Source organism: Physeter macrocephalus, chromosome 5 (assembly GCF_002837175.3).
Source record: "Physeter macrocephalus isolate SW-GA chromosome 5, ASM283717v5, whole genome shotgun sequence".
Taxonomy (NCBI): Eukaryota; Metazoa; Chordata; class Mammalia; order Artiodactyla; family Physeteridae; genus Physeter; species Physeter macrocephalus.
In genome coordinates this window covers 78,743,851-78,769,860 of record NC_041218.1, presented here as the reverse complement: position 1 = coordinate 78,769,860, position 26,010 = coordinate 78,743,851, and the positions used below count along the sequence as shown (strand labels likewise).

Sequence of the window (26,010 nt, the reverse complement as noted above, 5' to 3'; positions counted from 1 at the left end):
CCATTTCTTCCAGGTTGTCCATTTTATTGGCATAGAGTTGCTTGTAGTAGTCTCTTAGGGTGCTTTGTATTTCTGCGGTGTCTGTTGTAACTTCTCCTTTTTCATTTCTAATATTACGGATTTGAGTCCTCTCCCTGTCTTTCTGGATGAGTGTGGCTAAAGGTTTATCAATTTTGTTTATCTTCTGAAAGAACCAGCTTTTAGTTTTATTGATCTTTGCTATTGTTTTCTTTTTTCTATTTTATTTATTTCTGCTGTGATCTTTATGATTTCTTTCTTTCTGCTAACTTTGGGATTGTTTGTTCTTCTTCCTTTAGTTCCTTTAGGTGTAAGATTAGATTGTTTACTTGAGATTTTTCTTGTTTCTTGAGGTAGGCTTGCCTATTTTTCTATTGGCTATTTTTTTATTCTTATTGATTTGTAGTAATTATATTTCTGGGCCCTGATCCTTTATCAGTCATACAGATTGCAAGCATTTTCTTCCAGTTAACAAATTTTTTTTGGTAATTGAACAGACATTGTTAATTTTGATGTAGGCAAAATTATCCATCTTTTAGGTGTTTTGCTTTTGTGTCTTGGATAATCTTTCAGTACGTTCCAGCTATATTTAATTTAATTAATTAATTAATTTATTTATTTGCGACATGCCGCCCTCTCACTGTTGTGGCCTCTCCCTTTGCGGAGCACAGGCTCCGGACGCACAGGCTCAGCGCCCATTGCTCACAGGCCCAGCCGCTCCATGGCATGTGAGATCCTCCCAGACCGGGGCACGAACCCGTATCCCCTGCATCGGCAGGTGGACTCTCAACCACTGTGCCACCAGGGAAGCCCCTCCAGCTATATTTTAAAATTTCCAAATTTGACATAAAATTATTAGATCAGGCTTGTTAATTTTATTACTGAAAGCCACTCTCCCAGAAACATGTGATCCGTGGGCTGAATTCAGCCTGTGGCCTGTTTTGCTTGGATAACAGAGAATTTACATTACTATTTTAAAATCAGGAGAATTAACAGAAACATATGGATTTCTGGTTGAATTCACACAAAAATTTGGATTTCTGGTTTCTTTTAAAAAATAAAGTGTTGTTCAGATTTTTAACTCTCTGTTGATTCAACTTCACAGGTGGTTTTCTTGCTTCCCTACATGCTCTACAGTCATCCGTCCTGTGACTTTAAAATTCAAGTTTGATTTTATCTTACTTTTGCTTAATTCTTGAATGGTTTCTTTGGGTCTAGAATACAGTCCCAGTTTTTTAGTGGCGGTCTGGATTTGACCTTCGCCTGTCCCTTCAGCCTTGTCCTGCTCTTCCTCCCTGTGCGTCCTACACTCCTACCCCATTTTTGCTTGCAGTTCTAACATGTTAAGTTATCGGTGATCTTGCACGTGCTCATGCTTTCTGTTTGGATTGCCTTCTCCTGCCTTGTCCACTTTTAAGTAAGAATTCCTCCTCGTGAGTTAAGTTTCTGTTCATAGGTCACCACAAGGTCACTACTTCCTATTTTATGTCCTATTTCATGATTTCCCATTCCCTTTCTTCTCTTCATGGCCCAAGGACTTAGACTCCTTTAGACTCTCTGTATGCCTCATATTTATTATATTGATTATTAAATTGTATTGAAGTCATTTATTTCTGTGTTTTCACATGCAGATGGAGCTCTAAGAGACTGCTTACCAGGTCTTTTTAAAAAAAAATTCCCTCTGCTTAATACAAAGCAGAAGTGTGTGGGTGTGCATGTGTGAGCGAATTTAGTGATTAGGCCAGTTCTATGCATTAGGAAATTTTATTTAGAAACATAAGATACATATTAGAAGTGTAACATAGATTGGTCAGATTCTGAATCTTAGTGAGTTGGAGCCTGAAAAGAGATGTATTAAAATTTGCAGTAATCCAGTAAAGAAGTAGGAGGTTGGGACTTTAAAATATGGGACACTCTACATAAAATAAACAATAAGGTCCTACTGTATAGCACAGGGAACTATATTCAATATCTTATAATAAACTATAATGGAAAAGAATCTGAAAAAGGATATATATATGTATAACTGAATCAGTTTGCTGTACATCAGAAAGTAACACAACACTGTAAATCAACTATACTTCAATTTAAAAAAATTTTTTTTAAAAACATGGGATAAATGCAGAAAATGTTTTGGAGATAAAATTAATATGAATTGGTAACTGGATTTAGAAAGAAAGGAAGCTGTTAAATGTGACTGAGTAAGCAGATAGTACTGTAACAGGAGGAGGCAACAGATGAGGAGGTACCTTTTCAATTTTTTTCTTGTTTTTAATAATAGCTTTGAGACAGTTCACACACCACACAGTTCACCCATTCAAAGTGTACAATTCAGCATTTTTTAGAATATTCAGAATTGTGCTGTCATCTCTACAATCCATTTTAGAACATTTTTGTCACCCCCGAAAGTAACCCTGAGCCCATAAGCAGTAACTCATTTGCTCCCCAACTCTTACCCTGTCCATTAGCAGACATTTCTCATATTTCCCAAACACTTCCACCCCACCAGTCCTAGGCAACCTTTCTATCTTTCACTTAACTTTCTATCTCTATGGGTTTGCCTATTCTGGACATTTCATATAAATGGAATCTTAAAATATATGGCCTTTTGTGTCTGCATTCTTTCATTTAGCATATATGATGTTTTCAACATCCATCCATGTTGTAGCAGGTATTAGTACTTTCTTCCTTTTTTTGGCTGAAAAATATTTCATTCTGAGGCTATACCACATTTTATTTAGTGATTCATCAGATGGACATTTGAGTTGTTTCCACTTTTTGGCTGCTGTGAGTAATGCTGTCCTGGATATCTTTGTATAGGTTTTTGTGTGGACATGTGTTTTTATTTCTCTTTGGTATATATACCTAGGAGTGGAATTGCTGGGTCATAACTCTATGTTTAACAGTTTGAGGAACTGCCAAACTGTTTTCCAGTATGACTGTACCATTTTACATTCACATCAGCAGTATTTGAGGATTCTGATTTATTTTCATTCTCACCAGCATTTGCTATTGTCTGCCTTTTTGATTGTAGCCATCCTAGAGGGTATGAAGTGGGATCTCATTGTGGTTTACAGCTGCGTCTCCATAATGACGATGTTGAACATATTTTCATGTGCCTATGACCATTTGTATATCTTACTTGGAGAAATGTCTATTCAAATCCTTTGCCAATTTTTAATTGGGTTATTTGTCTTTTTTATTATTGAGTTGTAAAACTTCTTTATATATTCTAGATATAAGTCCCTTATCAGATATATAAATTACAAATGCTTTCTCTCATTCTAGAGTTGTTTCTTCACTTTCTTCATGGCCTCTTTTGAAGGACAAATGTTTTAATTTTGACCAAGTCTAATTTATCTATTCTTTTGTTACTTGTGCTTTTAGTGTCATATCTTAGAAACCATTGCCTGATCCAAGGTCATGAAGATTTATACCTATGTTTTCCTCTAAGATCAATTTTTTAAATATTTGTATTAATAAGGAGGGGTCAGGGAGATAATTTTTAAATTCCAAATTTAATTGGGAATGTTGACAGAAATTGAGGTAGATATATCCAATAAGCATTTGGAAATTTGGTACCAGAAATTTTAGAGAGAAAATGGGGTTGAAGTTAGAGATTTGGTTGCCTCTTATATAAAGGTGATGGTTGAAGCTATTAAAGTAGTGGATGAAATTACCAAAGGAGAAACTTGTAGAAGAGATTGGGGGAGGCCACTAAGAGAAATTTGGTGAAACACACATTTGACAGTGGAACGAGAACAAATGGTTAGTGAAAAAGACCAAGTAGTCAGTGAGTTAGGGAGACCACAGTGGAACAGTGCTACAAAAGCCGAGGCAGAGAGAATTTTAATATTGACTCCTGGGTGTTAAACACTCTGCAATGAGGAAAATAAGACTGAGATAAAGCTGCTAGGTTTTATGGGATGCCATTGGTAACATTCAGAAATGTACTTTCAAGATAATCACTGGAGGACAAAACCCGATTACGGTAAATTAAAGAATGAGTGGGAAGTAATGAAGGCAGAAACAAGATTGTGAGGACATATCAAGGGTAGAATATTTTAAAAGTGTGTGATTCTGAAATATAAACATTGTTATTACAAATCTTTGTGCTTTTAAATATCAAAAATTGCATGTGTAGCTGAAAACAGGTACATAGATAGCCAAATTAAAGGAAAAGGGTTATTTTTGTTACCAAATCTGTACCTCTTTTTCTTATATGAATAGAGAAATTATTTTTAAACCCCTTTTGAAGTATGATTGACACACAGAAAGCTGTACATATTTATTGTGTACAACTGGATGAGTTTGGAGATAAGTATACACTGATGAAACTATCACCACAATCTATATCCTAAACATATTCATTACCTCCAAAGGTGTCCTGCCCTCTTAATTTACTTTTAATAATTTTTTTGTGGTAAGAACACTTACGTTAAGATCTCCCGTTATAGCAAATTTTTAAGTGTACAGTACAGTATCATTAACTACAGGAACTATGCTGTACAGTAGTTCTCTAGGACTTACTCATCTTATATAACTGAAACTTTGTATCCTTTGACTAATGCCTCCTCATTTCCTCCTTAGATCTGCCCCTGGCACCCACCATTCTATTCTGCTTCTAAGAGTCTGACTATTTTAGATTCCACGTATAAGTGATACCATGCAGTATTTGTCCTTCTGTGTTTAGCATATTTCATTAGGGTAGTGTCCTCCAGCTTCATTCACATTGTTGCAAGTGGTGGGATTTCTTTCTTTTTTTTTTTTTTTTTTTTTTTTAATTTTGTGGTACGCGGGCCTCTCACTGTTGTGGCCTCTCCTGTTGCGGAGCACAGGCTCCGGACGCGCAGGCTCAGCGGCCATGGCTCACGGGCCCAGCTGCTCCGCGGCATGTGGGATCTTCCCGGACCGGGGCACGAACCCGTATCCCCTACATCAGCAGGCGGATTCTCAACCACTGCGCCACCAGGGAAGCCCTCTTTCTTTTTTAAGGCAGAATAAAATACCATTTGTATGTATATATCACACCTCGTTTATCCATTCATCCGTCGTTGAATATTTAAGTTGCTTTTGCCTCTTGGCTATAGTGAAAAATGCTGCAAGGAACATGGGAACGCCCATGTGTCTTTAGGATCCTGATTTCAGTTCCTTTGGATATATACACAGAACTGGGATTGCTGGACCATATAGTATTTCTATTTTTAATTTTTTGAGGAACCTCCATAGTTTTTTATAGTGGCTGCACCAATTGAGAGTCCCGCCAACAGTGCAGAAGGGTTCCCTTTTCTCCACATCATTGTCAACACTTGTTATCACTTATCTTTTTGTTAATAGCCATTCTGACAGGAATGAAGTAATATCTCATTGTGGTTTTTACTTACATTTCCCTGTTGATTAGTGATGTTGAGCACCTTTTCATATACCTGTTGGCCATTTTTATACCTTTGGAGAAATGTCTGTTCAGTCCCTTTGCCCATTTTTTAATCAGGTTGTTTGTTTTTTTGCTATTAAATTGTAGGAGTTCCTTGAATATTAACCTCTTATCAGATGTATGGTTTGCAGGTATTTTCTCATATTCTGTGGGTTGCCTTTTCACTTAGTTGTTAACTGTGCTGAAGCTTTAGTTTGATGTAATCCTGCTTGTCTGTTTTTACTTTTGTTGCCTGTGCTTTTGGTATCATGTCTAAGAAATGCTTGCTGAGGCCAATGTCTAGAAGCATTTTTTCCCATGTTTTCTTCCAGGAGTTTTATTGTTTCAGGTCTTACATTTAATTAAGCCTTTAATCTATTTTGAATGGATTTTTCTGTATGGTGTAAGATAGGGGTCCAGTTTCATTCTTTTGTATGTGGTAATTTTCCCAACACTTTATTTAAGGGGCTATCCTTTATTCCATTGTGTATTCTTGGCTTCCTTGGCACCTCAGTTGACTGTATGTAAGTGGATTTATTTCTAGGCTTTCTGTTGTGTTCCATTGACCTGTATGTCTGTTATTTGTGCCATACTATTTTGATTACTGAAGCTCTGTAATATATTTTGAAACCAGGAAGTGTGATGCCTCCAGCATTGTTCTTCTTGCTTAAAACTGCTTTGTCTATTTGGAGTTTTTTGTGGTACCATATGAATTTTAGGATTTCTTTTCCTGTTTCTGTGAAAAATTCCATCAGATTTTAATAGGGGTTGCCTTGAATCTGTAGATCACTTTAGGTAGGATGGACTTCTTAATGGTGAAGATTTGGCAGTTACTATCTGACCTTTTATTATCAAACTTAAAATGTCATTTCAGGTTTAATACATTTTTCCTGGTGATTTCTCTCTGATAATGATTGTTTTTTTATGACGTGGTCCTTTCCCACTGAATATTAAAATGGCTATATCAGGGAGTGGGGAAAAGTTTCATAGTCAAAACTGGTGCTCTCAGGTGGTAAGGAAGGGCAGCATCTCATACCATATGGAGAAAAACAGTGAGGTAGATTTTATTCCCTAAGCATTCAGAATTTATTCTAGTTACTATGGCCGCCATATAACCACCAACTCTGTAAGCTTAATTTGTAATTGAAGCAAAATCAGAGTTAGCAAAGACAAGTAAGCAGGAAGAGATAAGGCAGGTTGCTCCCACCATAGATGCAGATTGTTTGTTATAGAAGGCTTCATCTGCTCCACAGGACACCATTAGTTTCAAATAAAGAGGGAGGAATTTTGCAGCAAGGAATTCATTCCTTGAATGATAAAGTCACAAATAAGGGATGGCTACTAGTGGTGCCTTTTGACCATTTATTAAGCTACATTAGCTCACTTTCTAAGAAACCTGTGGAAGCATTTAAATTGAGGTAATTTCTTAGCATATGTTATGAGGAAGTAGGGATGAAAATAAGCTGTAGATTTTTGATGAAAATTTCTTTGTGGAAGAACTCTGTTATTTACCTGCTATATGTTTAAAGTACATGAAACTCATCAGACTAGGATTATAGAATGCTATGGGGGGAAATAATTTATCCTTAGCTAATAGTCTTTGTAATGATTTTAAGTAAGAATGGCATATGTGAAAACATTTAAAACTAACTACGTGGTATTTCTATTTTGGGGGTTAAGCCCAAGTATTAATTGGGTACAGAATAAGTCCTCTGTTAATATATACACATAGTTTTTAGTTAGATAAAATGTACATAATATTTGTGAGATTTGTCAAGTATACTTACGGTATTAATAGGCCACATAACCACTTTAAAAAAAAAGATGTGTAGGAAATAACTCCATTGCTGTTGAGACCATAATCTCTTTCTTTGGATAATATATCGAAACATTTAAATACTTATAAACTTTATAACCTATTAAAGGCCGAAGTATCTAGTGACCCTGCCTGTGCTCTTTTTGAATCCTCTTTATTTAATCTTCCAAAGGCAATTGACATACATCCAAAAGAAGTGCCATAGTGAACCTGATGGACCTGGGGTAGCAGCGTTAACTAGTGAGGAGCGAACTCGATGGGCTAAGGTTATAATTTACATTTTTCTTTTCTTTTGAGGTATAATTGACTTACAACATTATATTCAACTATACAACATAATGATTCAATATTTGTGTATATTGAGAAATAATCACCACAGTAAGTCTAGTTAGCGTCCATCACCATACAGAAAACTAAAAAATACTTTTTGTAATGAGAACTTTTAAGATATACTCTCTAGAAGCTTTCAAATATGCAATACATTATTAACTATAATTTACACTTTAGGGGTGAGGGTATGCTATTTTTATTTATTTACATTTAAATTTCAAACACTGAGCTCAAGTATATGCTGGCCCTTTGTTCACATTTTTGAAATAAAGATAAATGGACAGACAGCTTTAAGTTTTAAGCAGCATTAAATACATTGTACAATATTAAACTATTAGAGAAAATCTAGGGGGTGGCATAACTTTATACCTTTATACATTTAGTAGCACAAGTATAGGGACCAGCCATGCAGTTGGAGGAAAAAACCTGTTCAGGAGTTAACAGAGAGGTCCTTCATTTCACACTTTTCTTGATGAACCTTTTCCATAACTTTTTGAGAACCTATTGAGATTTTCTGGATATTTTTTATTTAATTTGTAACATTTTATTATTATCTTCTTGCCCTTTAGGCACGAGAATATTTGATTAATCTCAATCCAGAGAACTTGACTATGTTAGAAAAAATTCAGAGCAGTCTACTGGTATATTGTTTAGATGATGGCAGTCCACATGTAACACCGGAAGATTATTCTCAGGTATTCAACTATCTTGTTTTGTTATTTCTTCCCACAGATTTTTCTGGAGGACTCTTGTGTAAATTGAACATGAGAAGAATTTTGTTACATGCAGGCTTTTTTTTTTTAACCACTTTATTAAGGTATAATTGACATACAAAAAGCTGTACATATTTAATGTATACAACTTACTGAGTTTGAAATATACACCCATAAAACCACTGTGAAACATAATTGTGAAGACAGTTGTTTCCTGTGTCTTGGAAACATCATTTATCTTAGAATGGGGCAGCTAAGAAAAGAAAGTGCAAATACTAAGTCATAAAATATAAATATTTAATGCGGGCTCTTAAAACATTTTCTTAGCTATATATATATATATATATACATATACATATATATACACACACGTATCAAATGAAGATTATACATAAATAATGCTCTGTAAATTCTTGCCACATTGTTTAGCTCCATTTAGACATTCTTTATGTTGTTTAAAGAAGTATGTCTATTATTTGCTTATCAGATGTCAGTGTTTCCCAACCTTTTTATTGATTATATATACAGGAAATGTGCATAAGACGCTGGGCTAAATGAGATTTCATACCAAAGGTGACATGAGAACCTACCTATAACCCACACCAGTGAGCCTTGATACCTTAGTTGGTGAGGTCTGTTCCTAAGAATTATATCATTCTTGTGATTTATTTTATCATTTGGTTTTATAGAACACACTGACTTTAGTGAATTTAAGGGTAATTATGGCCTTTTTTTTTTTTTCTGGGGCAATATCATTTCCTGGGAAAAAAATAAAAGGTAGTAGTCATATTTATAGTAATCTAGAGTCTTTTGAAAACACTGAAGTTACTTCATAATACATTCATCAACATTAAATGATAGAAATAAATATAGGATTGAAAAACCTTGTAGTTAGAAAACAATTTTTCCTCTTCCTCAGCTGCATTTTTTTTTTTAAGTAGAGTCAACAAGCTTCTTGAGGAAGAATGTGTTTTAATGAAGTGTTGCTCAAACTTTTTTGCTGCAATCTACAGTTAGGCATATTTAGATTGCAGCCCATTACACACACACGCGCGCGCACACAAGCGTGTGCACACTTACACATACATACATAATAGAAGTTTAACAAAACAGTAATAATTACTTTGACTATCTGCGATGTACTCTGATATTTATGTTCTATTTTATTCTTTCTTATAAAGAATGTTTACTGTGGTTTCATGACTCACTTATGGCCAAAACTTAGCATTTGAGAAACTGGCTTAGTAGGATATGAATTCTTGAAATATTTTTCTTGTAACTAGACTTCAGTTACTAAACTTATCAATGCCTCTTATCCTATTCAAGTTGCAAAAAAGCCTTGTCCTTTCAATTGTATATTCTCTAAACATTAATGTATGTTGTATAATCATTCTCTTTTCTGGTAGAATTTCTTGGATTTTGAGTACTATTTAAAGTCAAGGCCAGAATTATTATCTCTTGAGTATAACTAATATTTTATCAGATTTGGTTTACCTGAAGAGGAAAAGTGAGATTTTGTGTGTGTGTGTGTGTGTGTGTGTGTGTATGTATCTCACATTTTCTTTATTCATTTGTCTGTCATGGACACTTAGATTGTTTCCATGTCTTGGCTACTGTAAGTGTGTATTTAAGATATAAATACTTAAAAGCCAATATTAAAATCCTTTAAATTTGGAAATATTACATTTATTTTAGGTTGCTGCAAAGGTTCTTACTGGAGATCCAACAGTACGCTGGGGTGACAAATCTTATAACTTGATTTCCTTTTCTAATGGAGTATTTGGCTGTAATTGTGATGTAAGTAAACTACTGAAATTATTTTTTCCTTTTACTCTTTTAGGTTAATTTAATGGCAGTAATCTACAATACTTACGCTGTCCTGTGGTAGAATAAGTAAACACTTATTTAGCTTTATGGCATTAGGGTAAAAGGTTTAGTTATGAATTCTCAGTGAACATAGAGTATAGGACAAATTATTTTCATCTGTAGTCAGGATAACAGTGTGGTGTGTATCTGCAAAGTGGAATTTGCATGCATTTTTATGTAGTATAAGCTCTTTTAAAATCCACCGTTACCTGTTGTTGAAAATTACAACCTATTTTAAAAGATATAACATTAGTATATGTTCTATGCACAGAGAAATGTATGTGGATGTATTTCTACATTTACCTAGTAATTTTGTAACCTTGTTAAAAAAATAACACATGATCTTTGGAACATTATTTGCTTCTGGATATTAAAATGTCTGGTACTGAATACCATTTTTTACCTTCTTCATAAAACAAACACATGAACACACACACACACAACTTGTTTCTTTTCTGTTCTCCCATGGTTGTCTTTGTTAGCTCTACTTTGCCATTTTCTGATGGACATTCAGGAGGTCTATGAACCAAGAAAATTAAAAAATCAACCTAAGTCACAATTGCAATATATACTTATAACCTCATTATAATACTTTTCGTAAAGTATATGATTTGGTATAAAGTAGTATGAGGTAGATTTTTTGTTTGTATTTGGGGGCTTTCCTCCAAAGTATTGATATTTAGTGAGTGTAAGATACTAAAAAAAATCCTGTTACGTTGATCTGGGTTCAGTAGTTGTATTAATCAGTATTTATTCAGTTTTAGGTGATAGAAACCTAACTCAAACTGGCATTAGCTTACGAAGGTATTTATGGCATAGGGGTACAGCTAAATTTGGGTAATGCTGACTTCCAGTGTCCAGATGCTTTCATTAGAAATTTCTCTCTCCATTTTTTGGCATTACTTTCCTATGTTTGGCTTTATTTTTATGTAGACTACACCATGTGATGGTTGTACCTCCAGTCTCATGTTTTCACAGCTCTCCTTGTAGATTAGTGTTCTCCGTGGAAATAGCCAGCTTTTTTTTTTTTTTTTTTTTTTTTTTTTTTAAACCCCAGTGGTTCCAGCAAAAAACCTGGGAATAATGCTCATTTGTTGTATTGGCCTGTGTGAATCGTGCACATTCCAGGGAGTTAGCTGCTCTGATTCGCCTGGCCTGGGTCACATACCAAACCTGGGGACCTAGCTGGTAGAATCACTCATTCAAACCACCACAGAGATGTGTGCTGATTGCCTAAAGAAAAATAAAGTAGCTGTTATTGCCGAGGAAGGTGGTGTGGTTGATGTGCAGGTAATAGAATGTCTTCTACGGTAAATCATCAGGGTGAAAGGTTGCCATGAGTCATTTTAAAGATTTGTTGTCTGTCCTCTTCCTTATGAGTCCAGTGTTGACAAAAGATTTTGTGTTACTTGCCTCAGCTTTTTTCTCTTCAGCTTCTTGTTTGATTCTTCTTGACCTCCTCAGTTTGGTTCATAGCCTCACTATTCCCTGGAATCTGTCCTTTGTAAAGTAGCTAACTACCTTCTGGCTTCTTCCCTCCATTTCTCGACTTGTCAGCTGCAGTTTATTACCCTCTTCTTCATATGCATCTGACACTGCCTTCGACCTCCTAACAGTCTTTTCCTGTCTCTGGATTCTAAAACTAGCTTAATATTATTCATAACCGTTTTCCCCTGTCTCTGCTCTTTTCTCTGGTTTAATAGTTTCATTGACCATTTCTACATAGGTAGCTTGCAGTTATATTTTTCCAGTTTTTACCTATTATTCTCATCTTGAGAGTTTTGTTTCACCATATGTTAAATTGTCCAAACTGGATGTTACCTTGTTATGTAAGGGTTAGTTACTCTCATCAAGAACTCATCATTTTGCTTTCCTCCCTCACTCCCAACCCCCTAAAAAAACCACCTTGCACTACTTGGATTTTTACTGATGGCATCAACATCCTGCTGTTTGCTCACATTCAGGAGAAAATAACTTTAATGATGTTTCTATCTTTGAATAAAAATACTGGTCCCATAATAAGCATATATCTTTGCACAACTGAAATGCTTTCCTGTAGTAAAGTATATGGACATGTTTCATGTGTATGCATTGTCACCCATATGCTTATCAAATTGATCTGATGATCTCCACTTGACAGTATGCTTTTAAAATTCCATGTAGGTTCCCCTTGCAACCTACGATGATTACTGAAAATGCTATTTAACCAATGTAAAACATTAGTAAAGTATATATACTGTAAAGTTAAGCTGTTCTTAATCCAAATTCATATTGCTGCTCTCTTCCATTGGTGCTTGAATATATACTTTTGTGATTATACTACATAATAACATTTCCCTGTTGGGATTTAAAATCCTGGGGTCAACTATTTTGTTTTCCTTATATAGGTTTTGTTGTAGGCTTTTGTAGAAGTACATAGGAAGCATGTAATAAACATTATTTGTTAATAACTGTAGTTACTAATTATTGCTGTGGGCCAGGATCTGTAGTAAATACTTTATAAGCATTATTAAAATCATTTTTCACAGCTGCTGTATGTGACTAGGTATTGTTTTCCCTACTAACAGATGAGGCAGTTTACTTAAAGAATTAAGTAACTTTCTCAAGTAACTTACTTGAGAAGTTACTTATGTAGCTAGTAAGTGGTAAGGTTTGGACTCAGAACCAAAGTCCACATTATTAAACAGTATATTACACATATTGCCTCCATATAAATGAAAAAAAAGATAAAACTTATGTGAACAAATAAAGCATCAGGAAAGCGTTTGAATTTTTTCTGTTTCCTAATATATTTTTTTAAATTGATGATTAACTTTCCGCCAGGAGATGAATGGGTAAAATTATACGTCAGAGAGATTTATTTATTTATTTATTTATTTTTTTGTGGTATGCGGGCCTCCCCCTGCTGCGGCCTCTCCCGTTGCGGAGCACAGGCTCCGGACGCGCAGGCTCAGCGGCCATGGCCCACGGGCCCAGCCGCTCCGCGGCATGTGGGATCCTCCCAGACCGGGGCGCGAACCCGGTTCCCCTGCATCGGCAGGCGGACGCGCAACCACTGCGCCACCAGGGAAGCCCTGTCAGAGAGATTTATATCTTTCAGTCATGCTCTTTCTTACTGGTTCCAGTATAATACTGTTGTCTTCAATGAAATAATATATGCAATATCTGTGAAAGTTCTTTGTAAAGCTACAAAGTACCTCACAGTTGTGAGATGCTGTTAGAAAAGGGTCTTGTCCATGACCTTTGAGTCTTGTTATACGTGCTGTTCCTGGCAGGTGGGATGAACTGCTCTTGCATCTTGTACTGACCTCCCTAGTAAGCCTTTCCTGGTGCTTTGGTGGCTGCTTACCTGGTAACGATATACCGTGTTTCTAGGCTCCATGGGGCCGTAATACAGGGCAGCAAAGCTGTGTAGTGTTAAGGCGATATTTAAGACACCTAATTACACCCTCTGAAACTGGGCCCAAGTGTGCTGGATTCATATCTTAAACCTCCCTTCTTTCTCTCCAAGGCTAGTGGTGTCACTTTCAGTTTATGAATGGTAATTGTGTGTAATGTACAGTGGTAGCCTTAACCCAGAGGGGAAAAAACCCCATGTGATGTAATTGTCATCAAAGGAACATGGAGAAGATAAGGCAAAAAGTTTATCCTCCAGAAGAAATGATGGGAAAATTCACTAGCCACAGTTCCTTTCTCTAAATACAGCTGTCAAAACTATGACACCCCTGTAACTCAGCACATCTTTCCCACATTCCTTAAATATTGAGAATTATTTCTGCCACATTGAACACTCTTATAGATATGTACACAAAATCATTATGCTTTTAAATACTTATCTAGTGGACTGTGTGTTTAGCAAAAGAAGTTCATACCCATCCTCCATTTAGCCTTCAGATTTAGTCTGCCACCCCCATCTGCTTTTCCACAGTGCTTTTACAATTCCAGAACATTTTAGCGTTGTATATGTACATATGTATACCTCCTTTTTTTTTTTTTTTTTTTTTTGCGGTACACGGGCCTCTCACTGTTGTGGCCTCTCCCGTTGCGGAGCACAGGCTCCGGACACGCAGGCTCAGCAGCCGTGGCTCACGGGCCTAGCCGCTCCGCGGCATGTGGGATCTTCCTGGACCGGGGCACGAACCCGTGTCCCCTGCATTGGTAGGCAGACTCTCAACCACTGCGCCACCAGGGAAGCCCTATGACTCTTTTTGAATTATTGTTTTCTCAGGGTATATGCCCAGTAGTGGGATTGCTGGATCGTATGGTACTTCTGTTTTTAGTTTTTTAAGGATGGGTCAAGTTTTAACTTATAAAACTTATTCACAATCTTGTGTATTTTCATTTTAGCATGCTCCTTATGATGCAATGGTTATTGTAAGCATCAGCTATTATGTTGATCAGAAAATTTTTGAGAGTGAAGGAAGATGGACGGTATGTTAGAACAAATATTTCATCCCTTTCTCCTCATAATTTTTTTTATAAATTTATTTTATTTTTGGCTGCATTGGGTCTTCGTTTCTGCGCATGGGCTTTCTCTAGTTGCAGTGAGTGGGAGCTACTCTTCGTTGCGGTGCGTGGGCTTCTCATTGTGGTGGCTTCTCTTGTTGCGGAGTACGGGCTCTAGGCGCACAGGCTTCAGTAACTGGCTTGCAGCTTCTAGAGCGCAGGCTGAGTAGTTGTGCACGGGTTTAGTTGCTCCGTGGCATGTGGGATCTACCCAGACCAGGGCTCGAACCCGTGTCCCCTGCATTGGCAGGCAGATTCTTAACCACTGCGCCACCAGGGAAGCCCTCCTCATATTTTTATAGATATAATTTTTTTAAGTTTTCCCTGTTTTCAGGGTTCAGATAAAGTACGGGATATACCACTTCCAGAGGAGCTTGTTTTCACTGTGGATGAAAAAGTATTAAATGACATCAACCAAGCTAAAGCCCAATATTTCAAGCAGGTAGATTTTTCACTTTTCTCTTTGATAGTGATACTTTATTTTATAACTACTATATATGAATATTTGGCTATCATCCAAGTATGATGGCATAAAACATTTAAAAATTACAACTTTGATACCTTTATTTATGTCTGATGATTATTTTAATGCAATTGATATTTTGGTTATCTTTGGGGTATTCTCCTTAGGTGTTTTTTCACTGTTCGTATTTAATTCTTTTTGTTAGGCATCTGATCTGCAGCTTTTGGTCTATGCCTTTACGTCTTTTGGCAAAAAGCTAACCAAGAAGAAGAAGCTTCACCCTGATACCTTTGTTCAGCTGGCACTTCAGCTGGCCTATTATAGACTTCATGGACGGTGAGGACCATTCATTTTCTACTTTCAGAGTCTTGAAGTTCAAGGCTATCTTTACTATAGCTTTTCTGTCGTAACTCCCCAGTGTTTTTTCTTACGTTTTTCCCAGTTGGCACTGTGCCCTAATTTGTACTTTCATCAGCAGTGTTATTAGACTTTCCATCTGTGACACTTTAACAGTCTTTCCTTGTTTTTCATTACCTTGATACTTTTGAAGTGCCTTCTCTCTTCTGAGAGAGATTTGTCATTTTTTGGAATTCAGATCACTTGGTTTTCTTGCAGCCTGTTTTCAAGTGGGTTCATGAAAAGGTATGGTTTTATGGATTAGACAGTCTTTACTCATTTTTAGCATAGGAGAGATGGTATGTTATGACTTTCTACATCCTAAGCAGAAGTGGAAGCTCCTTGATCTTCCTTTTTAAAATTTTACCTGAGAATATGTATCTTTAAATGGGGTGTTTAGATCATTTACATTTAATATAATTATCAGTAAGGTTGGGTTTAAGACTACAGTCATGCTGTTTCTCTTTATCCCATCTGTTTTTTTTTCTTCTTTGTTTTTTATCTTCTCTTGAATTCCTAGTTATTTTTATTGTTCCTTTTATCTCCATTATCAGCTACCCTGGTTTTTTTTTTTTTCCTATTGTTAGGGTTTTACAAAATACATCTTTAAACTTGCAATCTACCTTCAAATATTTTCCACTTAAAGTATAATGAAAGAACCTTAAAACAGTGCTTCTATTATGCTTACCTCATTCTTTGTGCTATTGTTGTCATACATTATACTTGTACATATGTTAACAACCTCATGATGCACTACTATTTTTGCCTTCAACAGTCAGTTATCTTCTTTTATTGTGGTAAAATATAAATAAAGTAAAACTTGCCATTTTAACTATTTTTAAGTATATAATCCAGTGGCATTAATTACATTGACTGTGTCGTGCAACCATCACCACTATTTATTTCCAAACTCTTTTTTAACCACCCCAAACAGAAACTCTGTACTCATTAAGCAATAATTGCCTATTCTCTCTTCTATTCCAACCCCTGGTGATCTCTAATCCACTTTCTGTCTGTATGAATTTGCCTGTTCTGGATATTTCCTCTAAGTGGAATTATACATTATTTGTCCTTTTGTATCTGGCTTATTTCACTTAGGATAGTATTTTCAATGTTTGCTCTTTTATGGCTGAATAATATTCCACTGTATGAATATACCACATTTTGTTTACCCATTCATCTGTTGATAAATGCTTGGGTTGTTTCTGCCTTTTGGCTATTGTGAATAACACTGTTGTGAACATTCACATACATGTATTGGTTTGAATCCCTGTTTTCAGTTCTTTTGAGTCAATAACTAGGAGTGGAATTGCTGGGCTGTGTGGTAATTCTATGTTTAATTTTTTGAGGAACTGCCCAACTGTTTTCCACGGTGGATACCATTTTTACGTTCCCACTAGCAATATACAAAGTAATGTACAATTGTTCCACATCCTTGCCAACACTTACTTTTCTGTTTAAAAAAAAAAAAAAGCCATCCAGAGTACTTGTGAAGTGGTATCTCATTGTGGTTTTTATTTGCATTTCCTTAATGACTAATGAGGTTGAATATCTTCATGTGTTTATTGGCCATTTGTACATCTTCTTTGGCAAAATGTCTATTTAAATCCTTTGTGCATTTGGTAATTTGGTTGTCATTTTGTTGTTGAATTTTAAGGGTTCTTTATGTATTGTAGATATGAAACCCTTATCAGATAGGTGTTTTGCAAATATTTTCTCTCATTCTGCAGGTTGTCTTTTCATTCTCTTGATAGTATGCTTTGATGCACAAAGTTTTAAATTTTGAAGTCCAGTTTATCTGTTTATTTCATTTGTTGCCTGTGCTGTTGGTGTCATATCCAAGAAATCATTGCCAAATCCAGTATTACAAAACTTTCCCCATATGTTTTCTTCTAAGAGTTTTACAGTTTTAGCTCTTACTTTAGGTCTTTGATCCATTTTGAGTTAATTTTTGTGTAGGGGGTATGGTAAGGATCAAAATTCACTCTTTTGCATATGGATATCCAGTTTTCTTAGCATTATTTGTGAAGAGACTGTCCTTTCCCTATTGAGTGGTCTTGACACTCTTGTCCAAAATCAGTTGACCATAGATGTGAGGGTTTTGTTTCTGGGTCAGTGTATTGTTCAGTGTGTCTCTTCTTGTGTTCATACAACACTGTTTTGATTATTGTAGCTTTGCAGTAAGTTTTGAAATCTGGAACTAAGGAATACTTCACCTTTGTTCTTTTTTTAAGATTTATTTATTTATTTATTATTTTTGGCTGTGTCAGATCTTAGTTGCGGCATGCAGGACCTTCGTTGACACATGCGGGATCTTTGCTTTGAGGTGTGTGGGCTCTTCATTGTGGCTCACAGGCTTCTCTCTAGTTGTGGCGTGTGGGTTTTCTCTTCTCTAGTTGTGGCGCGCAGGCTCCAGGGCACGCAGGCTTTGTAGTTTGCAGCATTCAGGCTCTCTAGTTGAGGCGCACGAACTTAGTAGTTGTGGCACACGGACTTAGTTGCCCTAAGGCATGTGGGATCTTAGTTTCCTGACCAGGGATTGAACCTGCGTCCCCTGCATTGGAAGGCGGATTCTCTACCACTGGACCACCAGGGAAGTCCCCTTCACCTTCATTCTTGAAAAGAAGATTGTTCTGGTGACTCTGGGTTCCTTGAAATTCCATATGAATTTTAGGATGGATTTTCCCATTTTCGTAAAAATGTCGTTGGGATTTTGATAGAGATTGCGTTGCATCTGTAGATCTCTTTTAGTAGTATTGTCATCTTAACAATATTAAGTCTTCTAATCCATGAACATGGGGTCCCTTTGCATTTATTTATGTCTTTTTAAATTTCTTTCAATGTTTTGTAGTTTTTGGTGTACCGGTCTTTTCGCCTCCTTGGTTAAACTTAATCCTAAGTACTTGATTCTTTTTGATGCTGTTGTAAATTGTTTTCTTGATTTTCTTTTCAGATTATTTATTGCTAGTGTATGGTAATGCAACTGATTTTTGCATGTTGACTTTATATCCTGAAACTGCTGAATTCGTTTATTAGCTCTAACAGTTTTTTGTGGATTCTTTAGCGTTTTATGTATAAGACCACATATCTGTGAATAGAGATAGGTTGGATTTTGTCAAAGGCTTTTTCTATATCAATTGCGATGATCATATAGGTCTTTTTCTTTATTCTATTAATGTAGTATATTACATTGATTTTCATATGTTGAACCATCCTTGCATTCCTGGGATGAATCCCACTTGGTTATGGTGTATCATCCTTTTAATCTGCTCCTGAATTCAGTTTGCTAGTAATTTGTTGAGGATTTTTGCATCTATATTCATAATGGATATTGGTCTATAGTGTCTTTTCTTGCAGTGTCTTTGCCTGGTTTTGGTATCAGGGTAATGCTAGCCTCATATTATGAGTAAGGAAATGGTCCCTCCTCGCCAGTGTTTTTGGAAGAGTTGGAGAAGGATTGGTGTTAATTCTTTAAGTATTAGAATTCATCAGTGAAGCCATCTGGTCCAGGACTTACCTTTGTTGAGAGGTTTTTGATTACTCATTCATCTTGTTACTTGTTATACAGCTAGTCAGATGTCTATTTTTTCTTGAGTTAGATTTGGTAGTTTGTGTTTCTCAGAATATGTCCATTTTATCTAGGCTATCCAATTTATTGTATACAGTTGTTCATAATATTCTCTTACAATCCTTTTTATTTCTGTAAAGTCAGTAGTAATGCCCTCTTTCTCATGGTTGATTGTAGTAATTGGAATCTTCTCCCTTTTTTTCCTTAGTGTAGCTAAAAGCTTGTCAATGTTGTTGATCTTTGCAAAGAACCAACTTTTGGTTTAGTTAACTTTATTTTTCATTTCTGTATTTTGTTTATCTCTACTGTAATCTTAATTAATTTCTTTTTTTGCTGGCTTTGGGGCTAGTTTGCTCTTCTTTTTAAAAATTCCTTAAAGTGTGCAGTTAGTTTACTGATTTGAGATCTTCTTCTTTAATGTAAGTATTTAGAGCCATAAATTTGCCTCTGAACAGTGCTTTTGCTTCATTCCATAAATTGTGGTATGTTCTACTTTTCATTAATCACAAGGTGTTTTCTAATTTACCTTGTGATTTCTCCCTGAACAATTGGTTAAGAGTTTGTTGTTTTATTTCTACGTATTTGTGAATTTTTCAGTTTTTCTTGTTATTGCTTTTTAGCTTCATCCCATTGCCATTGAAGAAGAAACTTTGTATGATTCCAATCTTTTTAAATTTATTGAGACTTATTCTGTGGCCTAATATATGGTCTATCCTGGAGAATGTTCTATGTGCACTTGAGAAGAATTTGTATTCTGCTGTTCCTTAGTGGCATATTCTATATATGTCTTTTAGGTGTAATTATTTATAGTGTTGTTCAGGTCTTCTCTTTCCTTATTAGATCTTCTTTCTGTGTGTTTTATCCATTATTGAAAGTTGGGTATTGAAGTCTGCAACTATTGTTGTAGAGCTGTCCAGTTCTCTCTTTAATTCTGTCAGTGTTTGTTTCATATATCTTATACCTCTGTTGTTTGGTGCATATATTTTTATAATTGTTATATCTTGATGAATTAAACCTTTTATCAGTAAATAATGTCCTGTTTGTCTCATTCACCCTTTTTACTTAAAATATATTTTGTCTGATATATATACAGCCACTCCTAATGGAAAAAAAAATTGTATAGCCACTCAAAGTCTCTTTTGGTTACTATCTTTTTTCATCATTTTACTTTTAACCTCTTACTGTCTTTGTTTCTAAACAGAATCTCTTGTGGACAGTATGTAGATGATGTTTTTTGTTCATCTTGCCAATCTCTGCCTTTGATTGGAGAGTTACTGATAATGAGGGAGAATTCTGCCATTTAGCTGTGTATTCTGTAGGTCTTACATGTTTTTGTTCTTCAATTCCTCCATTACTTGCTTTTTTGGTAGTAGTGATTTTGATTTTTTTTTTTTGTAGTGTACCATTTTGATTTCCCTGTTCTTTCTTTGTATTTTTTAAGCCATTTTCTTCATGGCTACCTTGGAAATTACATTTAACATCTTAAATTTATAACAACCTAGTTTGAATAATACCAGCTTACTTTTAATGGTATACAAACATTGTGCTTTTATCCATCTCTGTACCACCCTCTTTATTTTATCACAGATTACATCTTTTTACATTGTGTGTCCATTAACATAAATTTATATTACTGTTTTATGTATTTGCCCTTTAAGTAAAAAAACTGTTAAACGTTGTTCTATCTCCCATGTTTCCTATAAACTGGTAGTTAGATTTGGCAACTTGAGACTAGTAATCGATTATTTTTATTATTTTTTATAACAGTAAATCAAATAGTTAATATTATTTGTTTCCTATCGCATCTTGCTCAGATTGAGGCTGAGTTCAGTTGTTAGCCAACATCCATTACAAAGTTTCCTCCCTGATTTTTTTACCTAATGGTTTTAGTGGCCATTGATGATCATTACCAAGATCTGTTATTTCATTACAGGTTGCAGAGTAATGATATTTTGTCATTCATTCTTACTGCTTTTATCTTTGTTTTTTAAAGAATGCTATTTTAGTGGTGGTTTAAATTTTGATTTACACTTTCTCCTTCACATTTTGAAAGGATACTATTTCAGCTCAGGGAGACAGTCTTATAGAAACACTGAACAGAGGAGGCTCAATAACTGTTTGCGGGAATTCCCTGGCAGTCCAGTGATTAAGACACGGTGCTTTCACTGCCGTGGACCTGGGTTCAATCCCTGGTCAGGGAACTAAGATCCCACAAGCTGCATGTCACGGCCAAAAAAAAAAAAACTGTTTGAGCCCTCTTACTGCCCACGTTCAGACCTTTTACTCTTCCGTTTGATTGCTTTAACTCTAAATTCCTATCACCAGGAAAGTAAGAGAGCTTTGTACCAAAAATTGTTATATCATTCTCCACCCCAAGAAAACAGTTATCATTCTAGGGAACTTCTTAAATAATGCTTTTACTTAATTCTAGAGTCATTCATGTTCTGTAGGAGGAAGCTAAAGGCCAAGGACTCTATTACCCCGTCTTAGTAGCTTAGAACAACAAACATTTATCATCTCACATTTTCTGTCTGTCAGGAGTCCAGGCACAGCTTAGCTGGGTGCCTCTGGCTTCAGGTCTCTTGTCAGGTTGTAGTCAGAGTGTCAGCCAGGACCGTGTCTTCATCTGAAGGCACCCCTTAAAGAGGATCTGCGTACAGTCTCACTCACATGGTTATTAGTAAGGTTCATTTCCTCCCAAGCTGTTGTCCAGAGGCCTCTCTGTTTCTTGCCACCTGGGCCTCTCTACAGGGCAACTCCCAGCATGGCAGCAGGCTTTCCTCAGAGTAAGGAGTTGAGAGAGCTCTCTTTGTAACCTGATTTCAGAAGTGACATCTCATTACTTTTGTCGTATTCCTTTCATTAGAAGGAAGACACTAAATCCATGCCACATGCAGTGTGAGGGGTTATACCAGGGCATCTGCAGGAGGCAGGGATCACTGGGGGCATCTCAGAGGCCACCTGCCACATATGCCAATGTACACAACCTGACAGCAGCCAAGCCTTTGAAACATTTCCTGTTACACCAGGCTGCAGTACATTTTGCTCTTTGATGTTGAAAACAGCCTCTTTGTTATTGAAAATCTCAGTCGTAGTGTGTATTGTAGAACTTAGTCTCTGACCAAAGCCAGCTTTATTAGTTAAACTCTCTTTGAAATAACATTAGAACATTTTCTTTCTCATGATACATTCTCTTATTTTCATTTTTTCTTGTAGCCCTGGTTGCTGCTATGAAACAGCTATGACAAGATACTTTTATCATGGCCGTACAGAGACTGTGCGATCATGTACCGTAGAAGCAGTCAGATGGTGCCAGTCCATGCAGGATCCTTCTACCAGTGTGAGTATTTGAAAAGAAAAAATTAACAGAATTTGTCTGTTCTGAAGGAAACTTGGCTCTTAAATAACTAACTTCTTCAAATCCCTGAATCAGTAAAATATTTTCAGACCTTTTTTTTCTGGAAACTTTCAAACATTTCTTCATTTGCCAGTGAAGTATATACTTGGAAAGAATAAGAAACAGGGAAGACCCGATGAGAAGCCCATTTGTGTCATTTTCTAGGCAAAGTAACTTCAACAGCTTGAGTATTTCACTACTGTTGATCTACCTTTAGATAACACCCATAAAATGTAGACTCTCCCAAAGTGCCTTTAAAAGGAAGCTTTTCTTGATGTGGTTGAACATTTTTGAAATCAGATTTTTTTTGTATATTAGAACCAGTACAGCTTTATATGTTTTGTTTTATACTTAAAGCATTTACACAAAAGGGTAGTTCCTTCCCACTGCTATTTTGGTATTGCATTTGTTTCTTTAGTTTTGATTGACATAGTTATGTATATGTTAACTTATTTTAATTTCATAGAGCTGCTTCATTATCATTTTTGTACAACTGTGCTTTAGTTTTGAAATCGTAATTGCTTCTGTCCTTACACCTGTTAATATCACTTCAGTGCTGCCCACAAGTTTCTGTTTTCTTGTTCTGGGAAAGAAATAATCAAGTTGCAGGGCATATAGGAAAGAAAAGGCAGAGGAAGGGGGGAAGGGTAGGGGGGAAGGATAGATTAGAAGTTTGGGATTGACGTATACAAACTGCTATATTTAAAATAGATGACCAACAAGGACCTACTGTGTAGCACAGGGAACTCTGCTCAATATTCTATAATAACCTAAATGGGAAAAACAATCTTAAAAAGAATGGATATATGTATAACTATATCACTTTGCTGTACGCCTCAAACTAACACAACATCTTAATCAACTATACTCCAATATAAAGTAAAAATTTTTTTAAAAAGGCAGTGGAAGAAGTGAGGAAAAAGAAAAGTTATACATCTCAAGGTCTTTCTCAGAATCTTTTTTCTCTCCAAAATTACCCAAATTCTAATTACTTTTTAAAAAAATTAATTAATTAATGAATTTTTTGGTTGCATTGGGTCTTCATTGCTGCATGCGGCCTTTCTCTAGTTGCAGCGAGCAGGGGCTACTCTTTGTTGCGGTGCGTGGGCTTCTTATTGCGGTGGCTTCTCTTGTTGCGGAGCACAGGCTCTAGGCGTGTGGGCTTCAGTAGTTGTGGCACGCAGGCTCAGTAGTTGTGGCTCGCGGGCTCTAGAGCGCAGGCTCAGTACTTGTGGCGCACGGGCTTAGTTGCTCCATGGCATGTGGGATCTTCCCGGACCAGGGCTTGAACCCGTATCCCCTGCACTGACGGGCGGATTCTTAACCACTGTGCCCCAAGGGAAGTCCTGCCAAATTCTCATTACTTTGAGCTCAGGTTTTTTGTTTGGTTTCTGTACAGTTTGTTATTGAAGTATCTCTTGATTTTTAACACAGCTTTTTGAGCAGCAGCACAGGATGTTAGAAGCTTTTGCAAAACATAATAAAATGATGAAAGATTGTTCAACTGGAAAAGGTACTTACACTGGTTTTTTTCTGACTTAAAAAAAAATTCTCTTGTGCAGAAAACATTTTTCTAACTTCAGGTTTGGGGTTTTATTGCAGGATTTGACCGTCATCTGTTAGGTCTCTCACTCATAGCAAAAGAGGAATGTCTCCCTGTTCCAGAACTCTTTACAGACCCACTTTTCTCCAGAAGGTAATATAATGTAGTGTTTTATAACCTCATCAGTTTCTTTCTTCCTGAATATTAAAAGCTTTTCAGAAACAGTGTAAGCTTCTGTAAGCCTAGTAAAATATCCTTTCTTTGTGCCATACAGTGGAGGAGGTGGAAACTTTGTTCTCTCAACAAGTCTGATTGGTTATTTAAGAGTCCAGGGAGTGGTGGTTCCCATGGTACACAATGGCTATGGATTTTTCTATCATATCAGAGATGACAGGTGAGGCTGCTCTTTTTATTTTTTATTTTAGCATATTTTATTTGCATCTATAAATTTTTTTTTAGAATAGTATTTTATTTTTTTAACATCTTTATTATTCTTAACTGTGCTCACTTTTGTTGTTTGTCTTTCCTACACTATGATTCTGATGGTGTTGTCATCTGTCACTTGCTGCATGGGCAATTATTTTTTACCACTTAGGCATTTAATGCGTATTTGTTTCTCTTTCCTGCTTTTGAGACATTTGTCAAATCATTCCTTTAGGTGTTTTGTGCAGAGCACTGTTTCAGGTTGACTCAGTGATCACATCATCATCATCCTCCAAAATCAGTACACATATTACTATATTTGTTCTACCCAAGGTATTTGATGACAAGTTCAGAAAAAATTTGATCGTCTGTAAATATGTGGTGGTTAGTGCAGTCATAGACAATACTAATGAGACCAAGACAAGAGACAAGGTAAATTAATTTGTGTTCAGAAAAGGATGTTTTACCAATTCTGATGCATTTCATTTTGGTTGTATGGGGTTTGACTTAAATTTGTGGAAAGAATGAGAAACAAAATACTAAAACCTGGTAGGGGAAAGAGAGGTGGAGAACAAGGTAATAGCGAATTGACAGAAAGGCTTGGAAAGTCCCCTTTCACAGAGTCTGGCCGTCTCTTCACAGGGGTCTGTCAGAGCTAGGGAATTAAGATAATGGGGCTACATATAGCACCGTATGAATAAGAAGAGAGCAGGCTTAGAGGCATTTCAGGTGGAATGTGAAAAATAGGAATAATAATAATACGTGTGACACCTTATCTTTGATAAAGGAAGCAAGAATATACAATGGAGAAAAGACAGCCTCTTCAATAAGTGGTGCTGGGAAAACTGGACAGCTACATGTAAAAGAATGAAATTAGAACACTCCCTAACACCATACACAAAAATAAACTCAAATTGGATTAAAGCCCTAAATGTAAGGCCAGACACTATCAAACTCTTAGAGGAAAACACAGGCAGAACACTCTATGACATAAATCACAGAAAGATCCTTTTTGACCCACCTCCTAGAGAAATGGAAATAAAAACAAAAATAAACAAATGGGACCTAATGAAACTGAAAAGCTTTTGCACAGGCAAGGATACCATAAACAAGACCAAAAGACAACCCTCAGAATGGGAGAAAATATTTGCAAACGAAGCAACTGACAAAGGACTAATATCCAAAATTTATAAGCAACTCTTGCAGCTCAATAACAAAAAAACAAACAACCCAATCCAAAAATGGGCAGAAGACCTAAATAGACATTTCTCCAAAGAAGATATACAGATTTCCAACAAACACAGGAAAGAATGCTCAGCATCATTAATCATTAGAGAAATGTGAATCAAAACTATAGTGCGATATCATCTCACACTGGTCAGAATGGCCATCATCCAAAAATCTACAAACAGTAAATGCTGAAGAGGGTGTGGAGAAAAGGGAACCCTCTTGCACTGCTGGTGGGAATGTAAATTGATACAGCCACTATGGAGAACAGTATGGAAGTTCCTTAAAAAACTAAAAATAGAACTACCATATGACCCAGCAATCCCACTAC

At 36.1% G+C, this 26,010-nt stretch overlaps 1 protein-coding gene across 4 annotated transcripts in view; it reads left to right on the top strand.

The window, feature by feature from the left end:
* CROT (carnitine O-octanoyltransferase) overlaps positions 1-26,010 on the top strand; it is a 63,104-nt gene that overhangs the window by 24,504 nt on the left and 12,590 nt on the right. For 3 of the 4 annotated variants that reach the window (XM_028490122.2, XM_024130707.3, XM_028490123.1), the window contains 10 exons: positions 7,420-7,513; positions 8,147-8,272; positions 9,986-10,087; positions 14,504-14,587; positions 14,997-15,104; positions 15,331-15,461; positions 22,306-22,429; positions 23,921-23,999; positions 24,089-24,182; positions 24,304-24,423. In XM_028490122.2, coding sequence (XP_028345923.1) covers positions 7,420-7,513; positions 8,147-8,272; positions 9,986-10,087; positions 14,504-14,587; positions 14,997-15,104; positions 15,331-15,461; positions 22,306-22,429; positions 23,921-23,999; positions 24,089-24,182; positions 24,304-24,423 — 1,062 coding nt within the window. Of the gene's footprint in view, positions 1-7,419; positions 7,514-8,146; positions 8,273-9,985; positions 10,088-14,503; positions 14,588-14,996; positions 15,105-15,330; positions 15,462-22,305; positions 22,430-23,920; positions 24,000-24,088; positions 24,183-24,303; positions 24,424-25,239; positions 25,471-26,010 lie in introns of those variants that run through there. The other variant, XM_055085054.1, reaches the window with a different exon arrangement.